Source organism: Macrosteles quadrilineatus, unplaced genomic scaffold, assembly GCF_028750875.1.
Source record: "Macrosteles quadrilineatus isolate MER2022 unplaced genomic scaffold, UCM_ALF_1.0 Scaffold_6__1_contigs__length_79288215, whole genome shotgun sequence".
NCBI lineage: Eukaryota > Metazoa > Arthropoda > Insecta > Hemiptera > Cicadellidae > Macrosteles > Macrosteles quadrilineatus.
In genome coordinates this window covers 76,857,158-76,883,329 of record NW_026542599.1, presented here as the reverse complement: position 1 = coordinate 76,883,329, position 26,172 = coordinate 76,857,158, and the positions used below count along the sequence as shown (strand labels likewise).

Here is a 26,172-nt window from a genome sequence, read left to right as displayed (position 1 = left end):
ACCTTTCTAATGAACTTAAAATTGACAGAAAATCAAAGAGCCAACGACTTGATTTTGTTGCACAAAAAATACCAATGACACTTGATATGCATAACAAAATATGCATGTATATAGTTAAAATGATTTTTGTTTTTAATTAATTAACTTAAATTTAAAAATTTCCCCTCAATCATTCCCTGCCAAATAATAGCCAACATCGAGCGTACTGATAACATTATTTATCCTACAAAATGATCAAAACTGCTTAAGGGTAAGAAAACAATGTATTTACAAAAATCTTATATTAACATAAGATTATTAACATAAGGTCATATACAAACATGTATTTGACCTTTTGATTTGTAAAAGATTCATCCAAAGGCTAAACAATGAAAATAACCCGTTGCTCGTTACCTCATTTAGAGAAGACGCCTTGAATGAATGTAAGAATTAAAATAAATCAATTGTGACAGGAATAACTGATTATAAGTGCATGTAGGCCTAATCTTACGGAATTATAATCACAGGGAATCACAGGGTTAATGTATGAGAGTTAAAACTATTTTGTCAATAAACCAAAGCCCAGTTGATTAATACTCGTATCTGGAAGCTTAGAGTTCTGATTTTAACCACGAGTAATAATTAAACCTTGATTAGCACATGTCAACATTATTATTGAATTTCTCTCAAAAAAACTTATTATACGATTTTTGACCCCAAAAGAAATGCTTGTATACATAGTTAATATTGTTGAGAATTAAGAACACAAATATGCATGTACCCAGTTCCGTTGAACCTGCCAGTGTTGACGAGTCTGTATATCTGTATCTCAACTCTCTGGCCAGAGTCCGGTAACAGTCTGTACCAACAGAAGGCCGGACCTTCCACACTGGGCGACTTTATCTGACCGTACGTCTTGCCAGACTTCTCGTACAGGTTGCGAGAGCTCATAGTGATGTTACACACTGTAAATATATACAATACAAATAAAAACACTATGCTAAATAATGTAAGTAGTTATTATACAACAAAATTCTGATTGTAAAATGAAGTACCACACCTCGTTTACAAAGAGGATTCTATAATATATTTACAGATATGTCTTGGGATAAAGATTCATTATAATTAAAAAAGAAATATTGCCAAGCCTATTCCAAATATGTAATAGGAAATGTGTTAGCCTAACTAAAAGATACATCTTAAAAGCCTGGCTTTTCATTGGAAATATGTATTTAACATAAACATTGTGGCTTAATTTCTTTTGAGTTCAAATTAAACTTATCAAATTAAAATTAAACTTTCAAATTTAAATTAAAATTATATATTTTTTAAAAGGGTATCGTTAGATTCTTAAACTTGATAGCATATGTCGACTGTTGTTAGCCAAGTAAATATTTTAATACTATAAAATTAAAGTATTTTAAATACCTTTCTCTTGATTACCTAAAAGACTGTTTTCACCGCAGTAAAATAATAGAAAGTGAGTTATATTTCAGGGTAGAAGGTAGGGCGTTGCGGCGACCACGCCATTGTTTTACTTTCCTTGGTGTTCTTTATCTAACCAACACAAAGACCTTGGGAAAACAAAGTGTGAACTAAATTAATTTGGTTTATTCTATTCACATTTTAGGTTGAAAGTCCAATGATCATTGTTTAAAAGTTAAATTACCGTGTAGAGAACTAAACTATTAAACTCGTTTGACGAAAAACAAAGTATGTTTCGGTTATTTTAACTTTTTATTCAGTTTGAAAATGTATTGTAATTCTTTTCTGTCTCCTACAGTTATTGAAACAAATGTGTTTTATAATAAATAACTATATCAAAACTATAGATCGACATTATAATAAAACTTCATTCAGTGATATAAATGATTAGAGAAAAATTGTGCGTTCATTCAAAATGACAACCATATAGCTGAATCTTTGGACGGTTATAGTAAAAAAATACACCTTTTACCATACTAGGAAATAAAAGCCATCCAGCTAAATGTTTCTCTTTGAAACTGTTGATTGATTGCAAAACTATTGTATTAGACTTTTTAAGCTATTGTATTAGACTAATTGTAGACAATGTTTGTATTTAATAGACCCTAGTTGATTGATTCAGTAATAGAATGATCTATCAAAATATATTCTTTTCTAGTTTTATGAAATATGGTATGGATCACATTAAAACAACCCTTGGAATTGAACTCATTGCATTTTACTTCAAGAACTTCATACTCTTCGCCTCCTTCTCATCGATTCCACAGAGAATTACACTTACTACTGTTGCAGTACTGGTGTATTCCACAGAGAATAACACTTACTACTGTTGCAGTACTGGTGTATTCCACATTGTCCGCAGCGGTTGGGAGATTGTAGCCCGCACTGACACCCTCCCTCCTTGACACAACATGCACAATCATGTCTGGACAGGTCGTAGCTGCAGTGGCACCCCTCCGCCGTCGCTGTCCACATGTCTACTTGATCTGAAACATGTAATTCGTCCAATCAACGGGAGTTTTCAGACTACTATTTTAACCTTATAGTTGCTTGTTCTTCATGTTTCCCAGCCCTGTTTGTGGAAATTAATGGGTAGATTAGTACAGTGTTAGAATTAAATGTAAATCTGGAGTGGTGGAAATGTCACTTGAACCCACAGCAGTCAGCAGTTGAACCCACACTATCAACGAAAATCTAATTACTTAAAAAATTAAATTTAAAGACAAAAGTGTTCAGCAGTCAGCCTTATGGGTTACTACCTTGGCAACGATAATCTTAAACATCGACAAAAGAATTTTTAGCCGAATCAAATATAATAGATGATTAAAAACAAACCTCAAACCATTGACTATTGGATACTGAAGTTGTATTTAATAGACAAAGCTTCAACCAAAGAAGTTTTAAATTTATCTCTGGAGGACAGTGCGATGCTACCTTTACAACTGTTGACTTTATTGGGTTGGAAAGCCTGAGGGGAGTAAATTTCGTTCTTTGAACTACGATTGATGAAATACCTCCAGCAAAGCTTGGTCCCCAGGTACTGAGTTTTATTGGATGTTTCATAATATAGATGTTGAATAGAGGACGAAGAAGCGTGCTGGAAAGTGATTGATTAGTGCTGAACCGTAAGAAATCTATATTTTAGCTCCTGAACTGTAGCAGTCATGCCAAATGTATGCCATTTTACTCGTCTCAACAGTTTCTTTTGTACAGTGCAATTGGCGTCTCTCAATCGGACCAATTACTTATCAGAAGTAAACAAACACGTACTAAATACGTATACAGTGTATATATTTTCTCCTACATAAGTATTTAATCAATATATATATTTTTTTTTTATCAGCTAAATATCAACTTGTTTTACGAGACTGGCATACCATTCATCACTCTAACTAATTTCCAATACAAATTAAGTAGCCTTCCATTATAAAATGCCAACGAAATAAAAACAAGCTGGTTTTTGTCTTTGAACCAACTGCAGATTATTCGTAAAATATTGGAAGCCATCATTACCAGCTCAGTGATTTCGAAAGAGAAGGAGGTTTTTATCCGGTTGCGACACGCTCGCTGAGTCGGAGCTAATCTACAAAGCAAATTTGAGTCCAGCTTTAATGGCTGCTTTCTAGTTTCACTCTTGTTACCAAGGGAATTTCACTTCTATAGCAAAATTCTATTCAGTGAATGAGATTGCTGTTAAAACGATTGGGATTGATTACAAAAAAGGTTTACGCATGTAATTTTATTTTTTGTCAACTCTTTTTTTGAGGTGTTGCCCTCCGGATTACTTAACAACTATTGTAGAGGCTAAATACCTTGTCGCCAATATAATCCTTGGTAGGAAAAAAAGGTACTGGTGAATGGTTAGGTTGGCAACAAGGTATATAACCTCAAGAATAACAAATTTGAGTAGCCATCATAATGTTTAGGTTTAGAATTACATTAAATTTATTTCATAATCGTATTAAGGAATGCATTTTAAATGATTAAGTATGCACAGTATTTGTCTGAGAATCTACTCCAATTTTTTCACCCAGTCATTGTACAAAATTGTTTTTTAGCTTATCTAAACAATCTGTTATTGGCAATTCTGGTCAGTGAAAGACAGCATAAACAAGAGTTGGAATTAATAAGTTTAAAAGCAAGAGCAGCTAAGACGAAACGTGTTGGAAACTTCATCTCGCCAAAAATACGTGTTCAAGCCAATAACTGAAATTATCAACTTGAATGTTTTTGCTTGGCACCCAGGTCAAATGGCTTGATGAAGACGATTTTAAACAAAATAAGTTCAATTTCAATTAAAGATTTACTAACAGCTGGCTCATACAGATTAGTTGTATCGTTTAGTAATTAAAAGTCAATTATTGTAGCTGTATAACCCAACAAATTTTAATAGTTGAACCAATGTTAAAATGAGATGAAATTAAAAAACCTTTCTTTCAATAGACGAAATTAGGGCCACATGGTTCTTTCTTACACTTATCTGGCATACATATAAATACATAATAGAATACATTATTTACACAGACATTTAAACCCCGTTAGACACATTAATAATATAATATAACTAGCTGATTTAACGGAAATTTAAAGATATCGAATTTTTGTGACTCATTAAGTGTATTTTTATTTACAACTGTACTATTAAGATCAAATTTTCAAAGGCTTTACTTTCATATTAGGAGAACATGTGCCTCTCTACAACTTAATGGTTGTTCAAGCTCAATTCCGCTGGGGCCAGTCATTAAAAATAAATGTAACCGTTAAATAATCAAACTATTAGTTGTCTTGGGATGAAACGATTTGTTTGTATTGAAAGCTAGGCACCAACTAAATCATTTTCATTAAGGACTTTATCGGAAAATCTGCTTTACAGTTGCAGTAGAACTAAATTGTATTTTCCATTGAACAAATTACTAATCATGCAGATCTGATTTATACTCAGATTCAATCACGACCAAAACAACGTGATCTATATGGTAAAATTGCACAACTCTAATTAAAATTAATTGGATATTTGCAATAATTAAAGCTGTAATTCAGCATTAGGAGGTTTATGCATCTGTTTGGTGAAATTGATATTCAATGAAGCAATTATACCGTGTGTCTGGCAGAGAAATTAAATGTAAATTGTCCTCTGTTTGTAATGTATTAAGACTTTTTGCATTTGTATGGTTTCAGCATGATATTTAGCTATATTTTTGTTGATAACAGAGGTTGGTATTGTGACGATTACAAATATGTGGTATTTATTGTGTGGTCAACGTATTAGTTCCAGTACTATAGAATATTACAAATTACTCCTGGTTTGCTTAGTATGTTTTATGAACAAGCCAAAGGGCTATGTGGGCGGGCAAATACAAGGTTGGACGATTCCGCGAGATTTTCCATCAATTTCATATTCTATACCTTTTTGTCAGTTATAAATCAATTGCAAATCCCCAGACTACTGTGAACGTTTCTTACTCACTCGACTTAATTGATCAGGATGATAAAAATTTGATCAAAACAAAATATTATCAACATATTCTGATGCATTAGTCTGGTATGCATATTTATATTTGAATTTGAAAGAAGGGTGTTTTTGTTCTCTGGGGACCTCAAAACCAAAAAGTTAATCGGTCACAGGTCCAGGTCTTACCATGGGTCCTAAGTTAATAGCTTATACCTTACATGGCAAATTCCAGTAAAAATTGAGTGAGGGTTTCACCCAACACAAAAATATATGACTTGAGATTTGTCAATGAAGATTGTTTTATTGTTCACAATTACTGCGTGTCCCTCACACGCAAATTTGATCCGTATCACTGACCACATCTTCTTTATTTCTTCCCCCTGTTTGACCCTTGGTCCTTCTTTGTCGGTCCGTTTTCTCCTTGCGGTGGTTCCGGTGTATTGTTTTAGTCGAGAAAATGATTTGAAACTTATGCTCAAGCTACTGCTCGTGTATTTTCACACCATCTGTTTGTCTAGGTGTGTTTCTGGTCTCGTGGACTTCGTTGTATGAGGGACGGGATCAATGGATCTATTCTTTCTACAACACTTATGAACTTGGCCTAAAAGCGGTGAATGTTGATATCACTTTTCCTCCTGTGATTCCTTATGTAAAAATGCCACTGGCGTGAACAGCAAACATACAGAACAGAGTTTATGCATTGCTGAACACCATGGTATGGTTAAGACTCTTTCTTAATCTTACTGTGTACATAGAAACACTCACTTGTGCCTTCGAAGTAGATGGGGGTCCAGACGACCTGAGCCAGCGCCAATACCCGGGTAGAGGCTATGAGCCAGAAGGGTGTGTATCGCATGGCTCAATGACCAGGTTGGCTCGGGCCTGGCTCTTGGGATCTTTGGTAGGCGTGGGAGGCTAATGCGAGGCTAAGAGACATCATGGCCAGACAGGTGCAGTGACGTTGTGAAGTTATCGTTTTACAGGTTTTCACATTGTGGATGCGGAACCCTCTCCACCTAGAAAAAAACGTTAGTGTGAGTTTTAAATATTTAAAATTATTTTTTTTATTGCGATAGGATCAATGATCAGCGTGTTTTTACCTCGACATGCGTAAAAAGTGTAGGATGTAGCGAGAAGGCCTTTGTTGCTTTTTTAAACGTTTTTATTAGCCAGCTTTCTTGTCCGGTAAAAATTTTGTTATCAATTGTATACTAACCTCCCGATAAGCTAGAGACTTTAAACTTAAAACATAGCTCACAAATGGAAGACAATGCATTATTATATAATTTAATTTTCATATTTCCCTTGGGCTACGCCCCATGGGCTTGTTTTTATTTAACTACTGTCAATAAGCTGATTCTTATACCAGCACCACGAATATTAGAACAGAAACCAGTATGGACCTTAAAAACAAATTACGTAACTGCCCTAAAACATATACTACAACATTAACATTAGACAGTTCAATTTTAGCAAAGTTAAATCATGTTTACTTTTGGCCCAGTAACACATTGGCTTACGTTTATGCCTTGTTCATGTATTAAAACATGCTTGATCAATGAGAACTGCGTTCAGTTTCAAAGCCGCAAACAAGCTTATAAGAATTTTCACAGGATCTCACCGGCAATTGTCTAATGATTATTAGAAACTATACTAAATAAATAGGCTTACCATAGATATTCATTGTAATTTTGTATTAAAATGGCAGTTTATTTTGTTAGCAAATTTCCCACATAGGCAATAAACTTTTTTTATTATGTAAAAAATTTTCACTTTTCTGCTAATGTTCATTATGTAATCTTCTAAGGATTTAACTATGGATGGCAAAAACACACGTAAGATTAGATAGTTAATTTTCAACTGTTCTTATGCAGTTAAATGTCATTAGCAAAAGAATCCTCTAAAAGTGTTGTTACTAATAGCTACAGTTTTTAAATAATCAAGCTTCCTAGCTTGAAGTTTTTTCATACAAACAAACAGTTGTCATAACCTTAAAAACTGTCAAACCCCGTTTGTTGATATTCACAACGTATAGATCTTTGTGTATTTCGTTAAGTGGGATATAAGTTTTCCTTTGAAGTTCCTGCTGCCTTTCACTCTACAGTTTGCTCAGAGACTACCACTTAGGGACCACTTGCTTGGCATGAAATTTGTAAGCAATTTACAATCAAGACTTCACTTCAAGCTCCTTTGTTCTACTGGCGGGTTTGTTAGATCCTAACTGAAACTCGTCTAAAAAGGTCGAGTTGGAATTTTACAAAGAAACTAGGATTAAAACATGTTACATGTTTCAGTCTTTATTTATAAATTTTGTAGTTATTCTCAAAGGTATATAATTCCGATGGTAACCTCAGGTTACAGGTAAAAAATTTTATACTTTGTAGAGAAACTGTCAGCTTCTATCAAACATGTGTACAATAAATGTTCTCTTGTTTTTGCACTAAAAACGTTTATGATTTGTTTTACAAATTATTCAATTGAATAAAGTTTCCATGCCATCCCGAATAAAAACATGCTTTTCAAAACTTAATATAGTTATTTTACAGTTTTGCTTTTTGACTTTTTATTTTGTAGTTTTCAAACTCTTGAGACCGACCCTGGGCTATAATAATGTGGGTCTAAGTTGGCGTATTTGAGTATTTTAACAATTTGGATCATATAATTTGGTTTTAAAAAAATGAAGAAATAACTTTATAAGTGTATATCTTCTCTGTGGACACGAATAAACATAATAAATAGTTTTTGCTTAGATCAATAACAAATTAAATATGCTAATAAATCGTTAGACGATGAAAAACAATATTTGGTAGCTCCAATGAGTTGTTCTGGAAAGATATATTTCTTATTTTTCGAATATTAATAAGATATTGAAGGCACCTTTGTTGACAATAAATCAATATCTATTACCGTTAGTCATGCAACAGGACGATAAATTGAGTAAGTAAAATATGCAATCAAACTGTTTTGTAATGTCAAAATAAAAATTGAGTTTAAATTAATATTCATTTTCCATTTCCCTCGGCACCGACGTTACGCATTGTAAATAATTGACGGACGAGAGAAGTTTTTGTGATGAAAAATAAATGAGAAGCTGCATGCGTTTAGGAACGTTCCTGTATTACAAGTAAAAAACCTGTTGCATTGTTTTAAAAATACTAGTGATGTTTTATAATAAAAAAGATACATTACAGTTTTACTAGCACGATTTATCTATAACTTTATATATACTGTGAGAAATCTTGAAACAGAAATTCAACTTTGTATTTGTACTCAGCCAGCCATGTTCTACAAAACTATAAAATCCAAACTCTTGAACCTTAATTTTGAACAGGAACTGCCCCCCATGGTAATTTAGCCTTAACATTTATACTATGAAGTACAAAATAAGAATTGTTCATGCTTAAACAATTCTTATTTTATACTTCATAGTATGTAGCCAGTTTTTTTTATTTATTTAATTTATTTTATTTTATTTTTTTATAGAAAGTGAATGGAACCAAAAAGAGCACTTCAGGTTATTTTAAGTTTCAAAGGAATTAAGACAAATAGTCGGGTAAATATAGGATATGACCTTAAAAAAATTGCAAGAAAACGTTTTATGGTTTTATTTTGTAGAGTTGGGTTTGCAGAATGACATACTAAAAGTTGCCAAAAATCGGTGCACGAGAAAACCACTAAAATCACAATTTAAAATGGCGGCTTTTTTCAACATTGGACAAATTAAAAAAACATATTTCACATGTATTTGTTATGCACATTTTCCAAGATATTGACTTGGGACCACCGCCTGTATTTATTGAGTGGTTAGTACTTCATTTTGATAGGGAACATGTTTTTGACCGCCATCTTGGATCCGCCATATTGGACATAGATAATTTTTTTCAATGTAATGATAGTGTTGTGACACATCATTACCAACTACATTTTTACACTGATTTCAATGCCGAAATCCGTTTTTAAATATCTTTATTCATTTAGAAGATATATACAAAAGAAAACTCTGCACCATACATTTCTTATGGACGTTTCGTAGTTTGATATTTTTTTTTAAATTATTTTTCTTATATCTCCAGTTCTTATTAACGCTTGTAGTTCGTTCTAGGCTTAAAATATTCAGTAATGTAAGGGCTTTCATTTGAGCTCTTGATCATTAAAATCAGACGAGTTAAAGACCTGCTACGAACCTCAGAACAATATTAAATTTAACTTTTTAGAAATATATTTTTATTAAAAGATTTATAACTCGGGTTGTTAATACGTCACCGAGTTCTTTCTGGTCTCAAATTACTCAGTAAATGTTTGGCTTTAATTTTATTGATCATTAAACAAAATCTGACAATTTTAAAATGAGCCATGGACCATAATTTAACATTAGAATGTATTTATATTGAAATTTGTCTTTAGTTAAAGACGTATATTCCTAATTCTAAATAACTCCCAAAACTCTTTATAGTCTTAAATAATTCGCCAAAATATTGACTTTTATTTTAGCTATGGATTACTTTCCAGGAGTTATTAGGGTTTGCGATATATGTCCTTAACTAAAGACAAATTTCAAAATAAATACATTTTAATGTTAAATTATGGTCCATGGCTCATTCTAAAATTGTCAGATTTTGTTTAGTGATTAATAAAATCAAAGCTAAACATTCACTGAGTAATTTGAGACAAGAAAGAACTTGGTGACGTATTAACAACCCGAGTTATAAATATTTTAATAAAAATATATTTCTAAAAAGTTAAATTTAATATTGTTCTGAGGTTCGTAGCAGGTCTTTAACTCGTCTGATTTTAATGATCAAGAGCTTATCAATCAATCAATCAATCAAGAAATTTATTTACACAATAATTGCCAATACATAGGATACAAAAGTGCAAAAACCACAAATGGTTTGTCTGCACTAAAAATATTGTTTCTTATCTACCATACAGTTTTTGTCAGTTTGAATCAGTAGCATGCAGTTTTATGAGTTCTTAATTGTCTCTTGAGTAATTAATAACAAAAAAAAGACAACAAAGACACAAATATCTGTAAAAATTCAACAGTAACAATAACAAATAAACTATTGGAATAAATAACAATAATATATTACTTTAACTTCAACTAAAATGTAAATAAATTAAATGCATAATTGTAATAAATTAAAATTGTAACAAATCATTCCAAACAAGTTCCTTTAAATAATGTTTAAACATGCTATAACTATTTGCAAAAACCATATGATTTGTGAGGTTATTAAAACATTTGGGAACAAAAACTTCAAGTGTTCTACTTCCATACTTATTCCTGTGCTTTGGTACAAAATAATAATTCCTTCTAACATCATATGGGTGATTATTGACTATTTTCAAGCTGTCATCAAATAAATGATCAGTGGATATCAAAAAGATATATAACTTACTAACAGGTAGCAGTATAACAAAATGAAAAATCTTTATAATTGGTAACTGCTTAATGTGCACTGGAACAATACATTTGAGCGCTTGCTCCTGCAGATGCTCAATTTTCCTCAGAGAAGTCTTTGAAGCATTGCCCCATGCTCTCACACCATATCTTAATATTGATTCACACAATGACTGGTAAATCACCAATAGCACATTAAATGGCAGGACACTTTTTAAATAAAAAATTTTGCAAACACATGATCTGATTTTTTTACAAACATAATTAACATGTATATCCCATTTAAAATTGTGGTCAACATGAACCCCTAAATATTTAAAATCATGCACATTCTCTAAACTCTTACATTGACAACTTTTTGGGATAAGTGAGTAAGTATGATTATGTAAACAATCAAAATTATGGTAAGTAATGCTTACATTAGAACATTTAAATGCAGGTGAATGCACATGCATGACCTTGGACTTTTTGTCATTTATTACCAATCCATAATCATGACACCATTCTAAAAGGTTGTTAACAGCATTCTGCATATTTTTTCTGCCTCTATTATATTTTTGTTTGATACGACAATTGCAGTGTCATCAGCGTACATAAAAACCGTGTCTTCTTTTATATATTTTGGGAGTGTATTTGCATATATTATATATAAGATTGGGCCCAAAATACTTCCTTGAGGTACCCCAGAAAAAAGTTCTGCCTCTTCACTAAATGTACTATGCACTTTTACAATAATTTTTCTGTTTTTCAGATAGTCTCTAAACCATTCTAAAAACCTGCCAGAAATTCCTATGTCCTTGAGTGCTGTCAATATTTTATCAAACTGCAGTGTATCAAAAGCTTTAGTAAAGTCTATAAAAGTTACTATTACTTGATTGCCCTGCCCTAATTCTTTGTTAATATTGTTAGAAAAATCTTTCAGCAATAACTCTGTACTTTTGTTTTTCTGGAAACCATACTGACTTTTATTTATAACATCATTTTCTGCTAAGTATTTATTTAAATGGTGTGCAATGTACCTTTCCATTATTTTATCTATTGAAGAAAGAATAGATATTGGGCGATAGTTCTGGTATGAATTGTGGCAACCTGATTTATAAACAGGTCTTATAATAGCAGTTTTTAGCAGAGTCGGCATTCTGCCATCATCAAGTGATGCATTTATTATATTAACCAGCACTTCAGCGGCTTCTAAATTACACTTTTTTAAATCACATTCTCTTATTCCATCTATACCGGGGCTATTTTTCTTTAATTTTACAATAATATCTTCAATATCTTTTCTATTGGCTTTGGGGATGTACAAACTCTTAATATCTCCTAATTTAACCTCAGCACTGTCGAATCCCATTAGCTCAAATGAAAGCCCTTACATTACTGAATATTTTAAGCCTAGAACGAACTACAAGCGTTAATAAGAACTGGAGATATAAGAAAAATAATTTAAAAAAATATATCAAACTACGAAACGTCCATAAGAAATGTATGGTGCAGAGTTTTCTTTTGTATATATCTTCTAAATGAATAAAGATATTTAAAAACGGATTTCGGCATTGAAATCAGTGTAAAAATGTAGTTGGTAATGATGTGTCACAACACTATCATTACATTGAAAACAAATTATCTATGTCCAATATGGCGGATCCAAGATGGCGGCCAAAAACATGTTCCCTATCAAAATGAAGTACTAACCACTCAATAAATACAGGCGGTGGTCCCAAGTCAATATCTCGAAAAATGTGCATAGCAAATGCATGTGAAATATGTTTTTTTTAATTTGTCCAATGTTGAAAAAAGCCGCCATTTTAAATTGTGATTTTAGTGGTTTTCTCGTGCACCGATTTTTGGCAACTTTTAGTATGTCATTCTGCAAACCCAACTCTACAAAATAAAACCATAAAACGTTTTCTTGCAATTTTTTTAACGGTCCCTATGTAAGTTTGTTTAGTTTGCCTGGACTAAAAGTAACAAGAGAGAATAAGAGTGGGGTTCTTCTCCTTAGCCTTAGTGTCTCTTGTAAGAGGGTTTCTTTCATTAAATAATTAAAACCGATAGAAGACTTTCAAAATCGATTGATTTTATTCTAGTCCAAGTGCAAGTTAATAACAGGATTGTGGATTCTTCGTTACGAACTATTATATAGATAAATATAGCATTTGCATAGTAAGTGTAAGTAAATGTTTCAAGTGTTTTTTGTACCTATTTTCATTCACTTTTTGTAAATGTATTAATTAAACAATCAATGTTGATCAAGAAGTCTTTATTTGTCGAGCTATTAAAGGCGAATCCTATAAATGTTGAAACTAAATAAGCTTGAGCGTCTTTTATACCAAAATCCAGGGTTCAATAAGCAATAAAAATCGTATTTTACGACAATTTAAATTCGCTAAATTTAGGTAATAACCATAAGTTTTTTTATTTATAGACACAGAAATGCATAAGGATTTAAGAATTTTTTTATTGTTTCCCAAAGACAACTGACTGTAAGTACAGTCAAAATTTGAAAAATGTACGAGCGAACAGACTAATGGTAAATGATGAGTTGAATAATCACAATGTCCAAAGTAATAAAATTTGACTTACAGCTATTTATTTTATATCGAATATGGTGAAGAAAAATCATCACTGTCAAGGAAAACCAATGCTAAATTGATCGTGTTGTGAGTTTTCTGATCCCTTCATTTTACTAAAATTCGCTAATTTTTTATCTTTTTCACTTAAAATTGTTGAATGTTAAAGAAAATTACCCTTTAAATCCCATTTGCAGAAACATTATTTGACAGACATCTTAAACTTCGGTACTCATAATACCTATTAAATTGTGTGAAAGAAAGATAATTGTAAATTGTCTATGTTTTATGACTAACTAATAGTTAAATGACTAACTAATTTTATAAAATGTTAAGAAAATAATTATACTGAAAAACAATTTACATCTTTTCTAAGAGAATCAAACAAATGTAATCAAAATAACAAGTTGAAATATGTCAAGTCAAGACCCTTAGGCGAATCGTTTCTTTTTCTTCTTCGTTAACACTTCTAACAAGCAATTTATTTATAGAGGAAAAATATTTCATACAAAATTACATATTACATTTTCTTATACAATAAATTTCCTTATAAAACTTCCTTATACAATTTTCTTATAACATTTTCTCACATAATATATAATAAATGTGTATATAATCCTAGTGTTATTACTACAATTTTATTATTTCCCTAAAATGTAGGGTAATTTATGTCACACCTCTACCAAAAGTATTTTGTAAAGATACATCACCGTCATTCAAGGCCAAATGAGGCAAATATGTTAAACATTCCCTGTTGCAATCAAACACTAGATAACACTGTAACTAGTTATCCAACATATTAGTGACACATCATAATACATGTGATAGTAAAGTTTGTATATGAGTAGCCTATACCTGTACAAATACTTATACTGTATTTAATAGCTTCAAGAAAAAAATTGCTTATAAAAGATTAATATAATTCAATTATGTGTCTTCCTACTAAGATACTTTGATCCACCTAATTTTAAAGATATTTTGTCTGAAAATATATTAATTTACTCGTGTAAGAAAACCCATATTAATCTGTGCAGTGTTTCAAAAGCTCATTTTCCCCCATCGAACTTTTTAAATATTACTCTCTAGCTATAGTGGAACATGAAACTCAGACGATGCATACTATTCTGTAGTGAATGGCAACCCTTAACGCTCTCTACCCGGTGTCATATACATATACATTCCGAATAAAGCATCGTTGATTGTATAAATAAACAAATCCTGAAAAAATATGCTTCGTGTCTAATGCAATAACTTTCAGAAAATCGTTCAAGTTGTTTTTCAATCTATTTGCCCAGGCTAGTTAGTCACGGTTTCAATTAATTATAAAGCTATCACAACTTACACTTGTTAGCATTTAAATTGTGTCATTTCAACGTAAATCTCTGTCATTACTAGATGTTATGACACCATTACTCCACACGCTAGACTCGCCGTTATAGTGTTATTAGTGTTCCCGGCGGACGTGGTTAGATTAATCACTTCTTTCCACGACAACTTCTTTCGTCATGGCTGAGAATATTTAAATAAATATAATGCAGTGTACTTGTATGTTGAACCTGTCTGTAACTAAATTCTGCCTTAGCTAATGTATTTATACATTAGCGTTGTGCCCATATATTCGAACAAAAGTCTAAAACACCTTTATATTTTTAACACTAATGGCGCCATTTCATTTAGTGTTGGATGCAAATAACATGCATTTAATGTTGGAAAATTAGGCTTTTTCTTGTTTACACAAACATTATATAGTTACGAAGTTATTAGGAACTAAACCTATAAAACTGTGTGTCACTTGATATATGTTGCTATTTGAAAGCTTTGTACAATGGGCTTTTGCAAATTTTAAAAAAATTTATTTTTTGGAATTTTTATTATTAAAAAAAACAGTTACTCGTAGAATATCACAGTAAACATAATTTTATAACTAGTAAGAAAATTCAACCGGAGAAGGGTTTAGTGCATTGCTATAAAAATATATATAATTTCTTTTTCCGCTTAAATGTTTGTTTATTAATGCCTTTAAAATGATCTATAACATGACATATTTTTGCATTTGAAAATTCGGAGATTCGAACTAGTGACGCTCAGTTTTTAAAAAAACCCTGTATTGGAAAAAAATTTGAAATATTTTTACGTTATTTCTTGGCGTCGATGTAGCGGGAAATAATGTTATTTCATCCTTGTACGTTGTTTGTACGAAAGCTGTTTTCCATAATCAATTTGAGACACCTTATTGGGGTACCCTGTATACAAGAAAACGCCTAAATTTTTATTTGGTTCGTTAATATTATGGGTTCAATAAAAACTACTATTGCTTATCCTAAATCTTGAATTCTTGACCTAAACCAAAATTACTGTTTTGGTTCTAATTAAAGTGAAATATAATATTGTAACACTTAATAGCTGTTTGTTATAAAGAATTAAGTATATTTGTTTTTTAGAAATACATATTTTGTATAAAACTCTCGACAAATGTCTGCAACATTCTCCCAGCAGGGATGGTTTACGCATCGTCTCCTCAGCAGATTCAACTCTTCAATCATTCCTCTCTGAAAATCCAACTGAAGTGTGTTTTCATCCTTAGCAAGGCTCCAGTTCCTACCAAAGCCTAAGATATTTCGTTTTAGTATTTGACCAACGGTTTTTTATTATATTGGTTTTAAATTTGTGTATTTACATTAATATTTGAATCTGTTCATAGTTTTGTAAATGGTTAAGCTACTAATGGTTACCCAAAAAATATTTGTAAGGAAAAATCCAAACGCTTCAGTTAATCCAAATTAATCAAAGTTGTAATTAGGTAATTTATATACATATAATAATCTTTAGATTTAGTCACAGTGATTTGTACAGTGTTTAGATCGGGTTAATTGTTGTAAGTGAATTATTTAAGTTTTTTTTCTATTTTACAAGTTAAACTCATAACCATTAAATTAATTAAATGGATTTGGGGTGCAAAAGATGAGTTTATTTAATCAAAAATACAAAAACACAGCTATCACTTTGGAAACCGCATTGTCACATTGGAAGCACTTAACCGAACCATCAAAAGCTCAAACACAAAAATAACTTGATGAAACGAAAATAGTCTAAAGCCTTCAAGTCTTATTTCATAAGTCAGGATCGAATCCGACCCTCCCCCTTTGAAAGCGCACTACTAGCATCACACATACCACAAACTAAAAGCCATCCGAGGCAAGACATTCTTCACATACTGAGAATAAAGCAAAACATTATTCTGAACAGTAAACAGGTAATATTTATATTTTAGCCTTAAATAAAATTCACAGCGAATCACGTGATTGGCTAAAAATCACAGGAAGGTCTTGTGTTTATTTGGCTGTTTTCCGAAACAGAATTGTGTAACGAATGGCAGCCCCTAAATCATACCAGAGCCCGGTTTATCGCGTTAAGGCAAGGGCGAGTTGCCAAGTCGAAGCTGCATTTATATTTCTCCCTTATACAAACAATGGGACATTTGTAAAATTAAACTGCGATTTCAATCTTTCTTCCAGAATAGGTTCAGAGAGATTTTGTTTTTTGCATACTCATGTGAAGATATGTTGTCTGTTTAAGCTTTATTCTGGTTAAAAAGATATTAAATAAACATTTAAAAATATTTTTTTTACAATATACTAACTCTAATCACGATATTGTAGAAGCTCATGCATTAGTTTTGTTACAGCTTGTAATCTTTACTAATAAAAAAACTGCTGAGTAAAGTTAATGCTTTTCACTGTTTTTATTTGTACACAACACATTCAATTAAAATATTTACCTTTAATTTGCAGTTTTCAAAAATTTCTCATAGCTTTATAATAAAACATTGGAACGTACAAAAAATGTTTTTAAAAATATTAGTTAATATTTCTTTATGATTTGTCTTTAAAAAATCCGTGTACATGTTGGGAATAATTATCAAACTTACGGGTTACACACCCACGGAATATTTCAAGCACATTTTATAACTGTAAAAACTACTACAGCTTTAAGAGTACACTTGAAAGAAATGTTGAGTGTAATATTCTCTCCCATCAGACCTTTAATATATTCAATAATCTCTTAGGTGCATAACATGATTTATAATATGTTCAATAACATCTTAGGTGCATAACATGATTTATAATATGTTCAATAATCTCTTAGGTGTATAACATGATTTATAATATGTTCAATAATCTCTTAGGTGTATAACATGACTTATAATATATTCAAAAATCTCTTAGGTGCATAACATGATTTAAAATATGTTCAAAAATCTCTTAGGTGCATAACATGATTTAAAATATGTTCAATAATCTCTTAGGTGTATAACATGATTTATAATATATTCAATAATCTCTTAGGTGTATAACATGATTTAAATTATGTTCAATAATCTCTTAGGTGCATAACATGATTATAAATATATTCAATAACCTCTTAGGTGTATAACATGATTTATAATATGTTCAATAACATCTTAGGTGCATAACATGATTTAAAATATGTTCAATAATCTCTTAGGTTCATAACATGACTAATAATATGTTCAATAAACTCTTAGATGTATAACATGATCTATAACATGTTCAATAACGTCTTAGGTTCATAACATGACTAATAATATGTTCAATAATCTCTTAGATGTATAACATGATCTATAATATGTTCAATAACGTCTTAGGTTCATAACATGACTAATAATATGTTCAATAATCTTTTAAGTGCATAATATGATTAGTAACAATACTGAAACATAGTTACTGTGTTTTCCAATAACAGTTTACGGACGTCATGTTTATGGTAAGTCGCAGCCATTACTCCATGTTATTGCATCATTAGTTTCGAGGTAACGCACCCAGCCCAGGTCCCGGTGAGGTTGTTGTTATAATGTTATTAATATTCCCGCTGGACTGGGCTTATATCATTAATCATTCTTTTCCATCGTAATTCCCTGAGCTGAAATTGTGACAGTTTCATTAATAATACTTCCAAACATATATTTATTTTATTTAGATTTAATAATGATTTACGTTTTAATGTTACCACTATGTGCTTAATAAAAATAATATGTTTGTTTTATAATATTTATAATATGGGAAAACCCATTGTTATAATATGCTACTTATTTGTTATTTTTTTTTAGTTCTTTTGAAAGGTCATATTACCGTCTCATGATGTAAAGATGAAATTAAGATAATGCTGTTACAGTTGAAATTGATGTATTGTAAGTTATAAATACTACAATTCTAAACATACCCAATGGAAGAGAAGTAGTATGAGTTTAAGTTAGATAACGATTGTTTACAGATATTACTAGTGTAAGTTACACTAGGTAATTAAATCCCTTGTTTAATTAGATAGTAAGTATGAATTTGTGATAAACTTGATAATTTAAGTGAAATATATTGATGAATGTGACTCTTTTTTTGTTCAATGATAAATGTTAATACAAAGACACCTTACTCTAACCTAACACAGAAGACTTTACAACACAGTAAAGGTCTTATTTATTTACTTATTATTACAAAACTTACAGTCACCATTATGATTGAAACAATATTTTATGTAGATCCTTTGCGCCTGGTGAGGTCCGGATTGTAAATTGTACATAGCAAGTGTGAATATATCAACTTGGTGTTTAAGTATGTATTTGATTACATCCGTGTAGGACGGTTTCCATTAAAATCCATGGAACTAAATAGAAATATATATATATATAGTAAACACAAAATAATAACATTGTTTTAATGTTACAAATTAAACTAAGTTAACTCAAAGTAAAGGCCCCTGCATGTAACCTTCAGGTTTAAACGATTAAAAAGTTAAATAAACATTATTTCTGAATACATTTTACAAGTTTGTAAAAGATTGTGTTTTGGAGACTCAATCAACTGTTTGTTTGTCAAGTTGAAGAGAAAGAGAAAAAGATTGTACGCCTGGAGCTTTTCACTTGACATATTTCAACTTGTTATTCTGATTACAGTTGTTTATGATAACGTTTCTATAACACGAATGACGATGTTCCCATTTTTTTTATATATAAATATAGTAGGAAGTTAACTACTCATACTATGGGTGCTCATACTAATATAGTTACTCTGTCTAGTAAAATAGTTGTTGCACTTTAGTCAACTTAGATTTCTTAACAACGAAAAGTTGTTATTTAATTTCTAACGTGTTTTCAAAGATTAATTTGAATTTAATCAGGGCTTTCATTGTAGAGTTAATAATTTAACAGCCTAAGTTGTTAAATTATTAACTCTACAACTCTACCTAAGTTGTTCATAGAAAGGTTCAACAAGATACATTTATAGGTTTTGCTGAGCCGTTTAAACTGTAGAATATTAGGCCTATCTAGAATAATCTGTGTTCAATAATTATCCATCCATCCCATATGTAACTACAATATAATAAAGAATTTGATTTCTGCTTACAATTCAACGAAAACATCCCAAAGATAAAACTACTAATAAAGTTCAAGCATATTTCTATAGGAGTACCTACCACAGGTATTTAAGCCTGATTTTGAGCAATGTATTTGTAATCATAGACATTAGTTAAATCCTTGTCAATTTTAAAGAATGTGTTTCTAAATTGTGTTGATTTCCTTCTCGTCTTAAGAAATTTGTCATTCTTTGCTAAGTTATCTTATTAGTTTTTATATTGAATATGAAATTAAACATGTTTATCTTACATAAAATTGTTTATTTATTTTGAATACTTTGAATTAAGTCCTAGCTATTTTTATCACGTTTTTCATAAGCAATTATGTAACCAATTGATTTACTGGCATAATTATATTTTAGAGGAGGCTGTGGATGTAGTATGAAATTAATTTATAAATATATTTATATTTGATTCCCTTGTTATTTACATTTTGTTTGTGAAAGTTTTTTTTATAAACCATTAGAAGAATAATTTACTACTTATATTTAAATTTAAAGAATTGAAACATTCACATAGAATTTCAAATACCTACAAAATCTGCCATAAAATCAGACTCTTCAGTCAGCTTAACGTGAGAGCGAGCTTTCAACTTTTCCCTAGTGATGTTATGTGTTATGCTGGCATAACATGGTTTACACGAGCTCATACAGAATTCTCTGTGTTTTACAATGCTGGGGTATTTATTTATTTTATTTTAACTGAAAGCTAAAATTTTCCTAATAATTTAGCTGGGTATGAGCATGTTAACAAAATGCATTGACATACACCAACATAGCACAAAAACGATATGCACAAAATGGGTCAGTATGAGTAATATAAAACCGGTATTATTGGTGGTGAAAAATGGACTAGAAATTCTATGTTTGTTATGTCACCATAAAGGTTGGCATCATTTGATTATTTGATCGATTCAACTATATCTATTAATTCGATTAATCATCTATGATTAATATAGTAGTTATAATCTACTTGGGAAATATTAGGTATATCACCCCTATAGTGTACTAAACAAAGTTTTTTTTTATTTTTTGGAAATCTACTAGAATTCGTAGATCCTGTCAATTCAGGTATCACCACTTATATTTCTGTAAATGTAATAAACTGCCTCGCTTGTCAATGGGTTGTTAAATAAGGGGGTTTTCAACATTTGTTTAATAATTCTGGAAACCTTTAATATTTTAAAATATTCTTTACAGAAGATTTTGTGAAACAAAATTGTGCGTGGTACATTAATCATTTGGTTTGCTGAAAAATTTAATTTAATTTTTTTATTTTATGAAAATATATTAAAAACATCACAGTTTGGATACGATTAGTGTTTATATGGAAAAAATACTATTCTACCAAGTTCGGTGGTATATTTTATTTAACATTATTAAATATGGGTTCAGACATCTAAACAACGGTCAAGGTTATTATATTTGCTGAATTTAAATCCAGGCCTTTCTGATAGCCATATAAAATAACCCGATTATCCCACAATTGTGTTGGAAAATGGCCTCAAGAAATACATTCTAAAGGTTTATTTTCAACTCTTGCAATCAAATTAAATTTAATCACTTCCAAGAAGAGAACTAAACAGTGGGGAAGGTATCTAATTAAATAAGTGGACAGAATTTAAAATTACCTAATTTAGCAAAGCATATTGAGATACACTAAAATGATAGTCAAAATGTTACAATGCAAATTTAAAAGATGTTAGATAAGAACTATTTATGACACAACCATATATCCAAGTCACAGTGACTGCAACAGCATCATTATCTTAATTAAATCTAGAGCTACTTTAATATCCGTTCTTAACAACCTCGTCAGTGTATGAGCTGCTGCAAGAATTATATATACTAATTCTCAAATATTTACGTTTTATATCATGTATTTGACAATTCGATGAAAATGCGGTGAAACATTGTGGCTACGTAATTTATAGGTTAACTACATAATATATTGAAATAAAAATAATTAAATTATTCACTAATTTAATACCAAGTTGAGAACATTTATGTTTTTGGAATGTAACTGTCACAATTTCAGCTAAGGGAATTGTACTGGTAAAGAGTGATTGATGTTAAAACCCGGTCCGGTGGGAATATTAATAATTATAACAACAACCTCGCCGGGACCTGAGCTGGGTGAGTCACCTCTAAACTAATGATGCAATAATGGCTGCGACTCAGTATAAACATGGCGTGATGTAACTTGTTGTAGTACAGTAAAGAAGAATATTATTAAGGAATGTCTATAGGATAGATGAATAAATAACCTTTTCCTGCAGTTACCTGACAAAGTGGCCTTCCTTGCACCGATTATAGTATGCCAAGAAGCTAATTGTTTCATTTACTTACTTTTCCGCACTCATTTTTTGCCGCACTCCAGTATTGGAATGCGGTTACGGTTGGAACAGAACAAAACAAAACAGTGTGCTTTTATTAGTGCGTAATACGTTTAAGCTTGAAAATAAGTTGGCAACACTTAAAGATACTATGACTACGATCAGCTGGTGCAGCGTTTTTCCTTTCGTTTACCGCTTGGATTTAACCTAACATAAAAACGTGTTGTATAGTGTTTGAAATACTGATTGTTTATAATGGCTAATAGTTACTTTAGCAGTCATATAATGTAAAACGCGAGTGCAAAAGTGCACTAGTTGCACAATTAACTATATTAACTACTAAAGTGTAGTTCACGTTGCCCAGAAACAATTTACGTTCGCGTTTGCTCTTCTCTAAAACGAACCTAGCTAGGGATGTGTTGCACTTACTCAACACAATCATAAGACTTTTTAATTCTGTCAAGAGATTGCATAGATATACCATTGAATGGTGTTTTATTCTATGGATATACTTTTTAACCGGCATAGTGTGTTCCGGAGATTGGGTTTGAAATATTTGAAGATTCCAAGAATAATTATCATTATATTACATTGCTTAGACTTCGTTGATGTCTTGTTCCAAAAATCAATGATATTATTTATTTTGTTTTTGTTGCTAGTTATATATTAAAAGTATTCCTAATATACATTTTGTAGATATTTTGTTTACATTATTTAATGTTCTTTATTTGGTTATTATTATTCATTCTGTTACTGTGAATATAAATACTTGACGTCATTTCTTTAGGAACTTTGTTTACTTAGTTTTGTTTTTTGTTTTCTTAAGTAACTTTAGGACTTTGTATATGTTTATTATTTATTATGCATGTAAAATAATTCTTTTGTTTTGTGGGTTAATGCTACTTGTAATTGGGTATAAGCCGCTGAATCCAAGAACAGGTTGCGGGTTAATACAAGGAAAGTCTACCTAGTCAGATCAAAGCAGCATTATACTTTTTCCTTATAAAAAAATGAAGGGTTTGCGAAATTGAAATGCGATTGGAATCATTCGTCTATAAGGTTGACCCTGCAGGCTAGTATGGATTCTGTGTTTATTCCTTTCAGGTAAGTTTGTTACCTATCTTTTCAATGTTATATTTTTAGGTTTGTTTTGTGGTAAACAATAGTTTAGGTAAACCTAGTCCTACTAGTCCAGGAGACGTATTATTCTATTCATTTAGATTTAACCTACACTTCTTAACTATCAATTAGTTATGTATTTTATGTAGCTTATTAATTTAATTTTACTTTTTGAAAAATAGCTCTGTTAAAACAACTTTTTACAAAATAAAGTCTTACCCTTGGACTATATAACTATGGACTAAATAAGTTATGGATAACCAATCCACATTAAATATCTTTTTTGTATTAGCTTTAATATAATTTGTTTTTATCCATGGTAAACTGCATAAGAAAAGAAAATCTTATAAGTTGGTAACATTACCTATTTATTTGGTTATATAATTTTAAATGTTAGCAAAATGTGAGTTTATAGTATGGATTTTAAAAGTTTTAAAAGTTTAAATATCACATCGAAAAGAAATCATGCTTGACTAAACTATTCAAAATCTATTTTTTATTCATTCTGTGTTTTTTAATGATTGCCTATAGTAATGGACAATCAGTGATCTTAAAAGTTACGTATCAAAATGATTTAAGTATAAGTATATTTTGGTACAAAAAATGGATGAAATATGAAAGCCATTTTCAAAGTAAAAATGGTAAACAGTTTTTCATTTTAATTTTAAAACGTCACAATTTTATGGGAGTTAAGAGCTTGAACTAAACATGGAAAATTAAATTTCTGAAATCAAACCTTATTTCATACTTAAAAAGTTAAATACTCAAGGTCATGAAAAAGAATTGACAACATTGAAATTAAAAATTCAGAGAAGTATTAAAACTGAATTGTTTATTACTAAATTTTATATTTATTTCTGACATTTATAGTAGTAAACAGGACTTGTAAAAACAACTAGTAACGTGTGATTGATAGTAGTGAATGACGTAAAGGCTGTGACTGGACTGTTTATATGTAACGAAGTCAGCTTTAGCTCAACATTTGAGGTATTGGAGTAAACTGAGGTAGCTCATATTATTTTCCTCTGCGTGCAATATTGGTATATAGGCCGTTTTGGATATGATTGTTCAATGCATAAATAATGTTATGGTCTATAACTAGGTTTAACTAGGACAATCCAAATTATTGTAGAACATGGTCCAGTTAAAATGTCTTATGTTAATGGTGTGTTTGACAGAAATTTCCTTGACATTATTCTTATACGATCTTAAAATGTATATAACTCATAAACATTACAACTATGATTTCATGTTTCATTTAAATTCTGGTTTTGAGGCATATTTTATTGTTCATTTTTTTATACACTTATCGAAGATATTTAATTTAATAATAGTTTATATGTTTTAGTATGTTAATAATGTATTAAAAATCGTAACGTGAATCTTCATGACGTGTTCACGTGCTGTTTTGTTTTTATTTTCTGATTATATTTCGTTCTTATTTTGTTACCATGGCAACCCTTATAGCCTATGTTATTTTTTGTGAATTTCAAGTTAATTTTTGTGCTTATTTTTGAGCATATTTCAATTTACTCTACACATCTTTTTCATGCATTTACACTAGAAACTAAATCAATATTACAATTTACAAATCTATATAATTTCTTGAATAGAGCATTGCATCCATTTAACGTACTCCTGCATTAAGAATCGATCTAATGTATATTTATGTTCCTTCAATACACTATAACATACGTTATCTCCTGAAAGCCAGTATCTACTTAATAACTTACCAATGTTGTAATATATTATCAATCCCTACTTAACACTAGAGAGGAGACTATCTACATGACCTTGACCAAGTTATACTTACATTTGGCCGCATATTGGAGAAGATCAATGTAGGACCGGATGATTCCCCACACAAACTGCAAAGGGTAAAAGTGTTAATGCGCAGGTCCACCCAGGCCCACCCTCCACCCTCCGCCACCACCGATCCCCCCCCCCCCACAATACGTGCCGTGGCCGATGTCGTCCCTTATTATTGTGGCGTGCGGCTTGCCCTTAGGTAATTTTAAGCCTGCACTTACCTTTCCGAAACAGGGATCAAGTACACTGACCCAAGGGACCGTACTACTGTTATTTTGTACGATAAAATTGTTAGGATTATTTTTTTGTGTCTTGGTTCTCCTTTCTACCTGATTGTTATGTTCTTTGTAAGTGAATGGACATATTACAATAAGTAGCTGGTATATATATCTAAGGACTTATTGTTAGAAAACGTAATTGCTAGTTCAACAAATGACATATGAACTTGAAACCAACTCCTCTTGGAATAGAGCCAGCACATCTATAACATTAACATATCAATAAAAGGAATTAACATGGAAATGAAGTTACACTTAAAATAACTCCTAGTAAAGGAAGTAGATTATGATTCAATCTTTTGTTAAAAGTCCTTACTGCATAGCTTTAAAAAAATATATAAACAATTATTGCTAATACAATCCCTCCAGTGTGCCGTAAGCTCCCTTATAATATTTAAACAATCCTCCTCCTAAATAAACACTTAAACCTATGGGAATTATTTTCCCTATTATAACGATTTATTTTCAACATGACATTGACAAACTATCCAGCATTAACAAAATCTAAATTCTTTTAATGTTGAATTAAAAATATTGTGTTCTGTTCCTTACTGTCATAATACACGATATCATCTTCATTTAGGGCTTTTTTATACCTCAATATGATAGTGATTACATTATTTGAGTTGTATAATATTATAAAATATGATGATAACAATGAAGCAGCTGTTTTTATTTTAAGGCCAAAGTAGGTTTACAATTAGTGTTAAAAGAATGAGTTAAGTATTTTTCAGAACCAGTAGATATGAATGCATAAATTTATTTTCTCTGTATTTCTTAAAATTTTCAAAATCAAAAGTAAGTGTAATGAT

General features: G+C 30.7%; 1 protein-coding gene across 1 annotated transcript in view; it reads right to left on the bottom strand.

Moving 5' to 3' along the window:
- LOC128996517 (uncharacterized) overlaps nt 1-25,134 on the bottom strand; it is a 42,620-nt gene extending 17,486 nt beyond the window's left edge. The window contains exons 1-4 of the mRNA XM_054421896.1: nt 25,087-25,134; nt 6,182-6,432; nt 2,289-2,450; nt 761-944 (exon numbers count right to left, since the gene is read on the bottom strand). Coding sequence (XP_054277871.1) covers nt 761-944; nt 2,289-2,450; nt 6,182-6,272 — 437 coding nt within the window. The 5' untranslated portion in view covers nt 6,273-6,432; nt 25,087-25,134. The remainder of the gene's footprint in view (nt 1-760; nt 945-2,288; nt 2,451-6,181; nt 6,433-25,086) is intronic.
- Between the last annotated feature and the right edge of the window lie 1,038 nt (nt 25,135-26,172).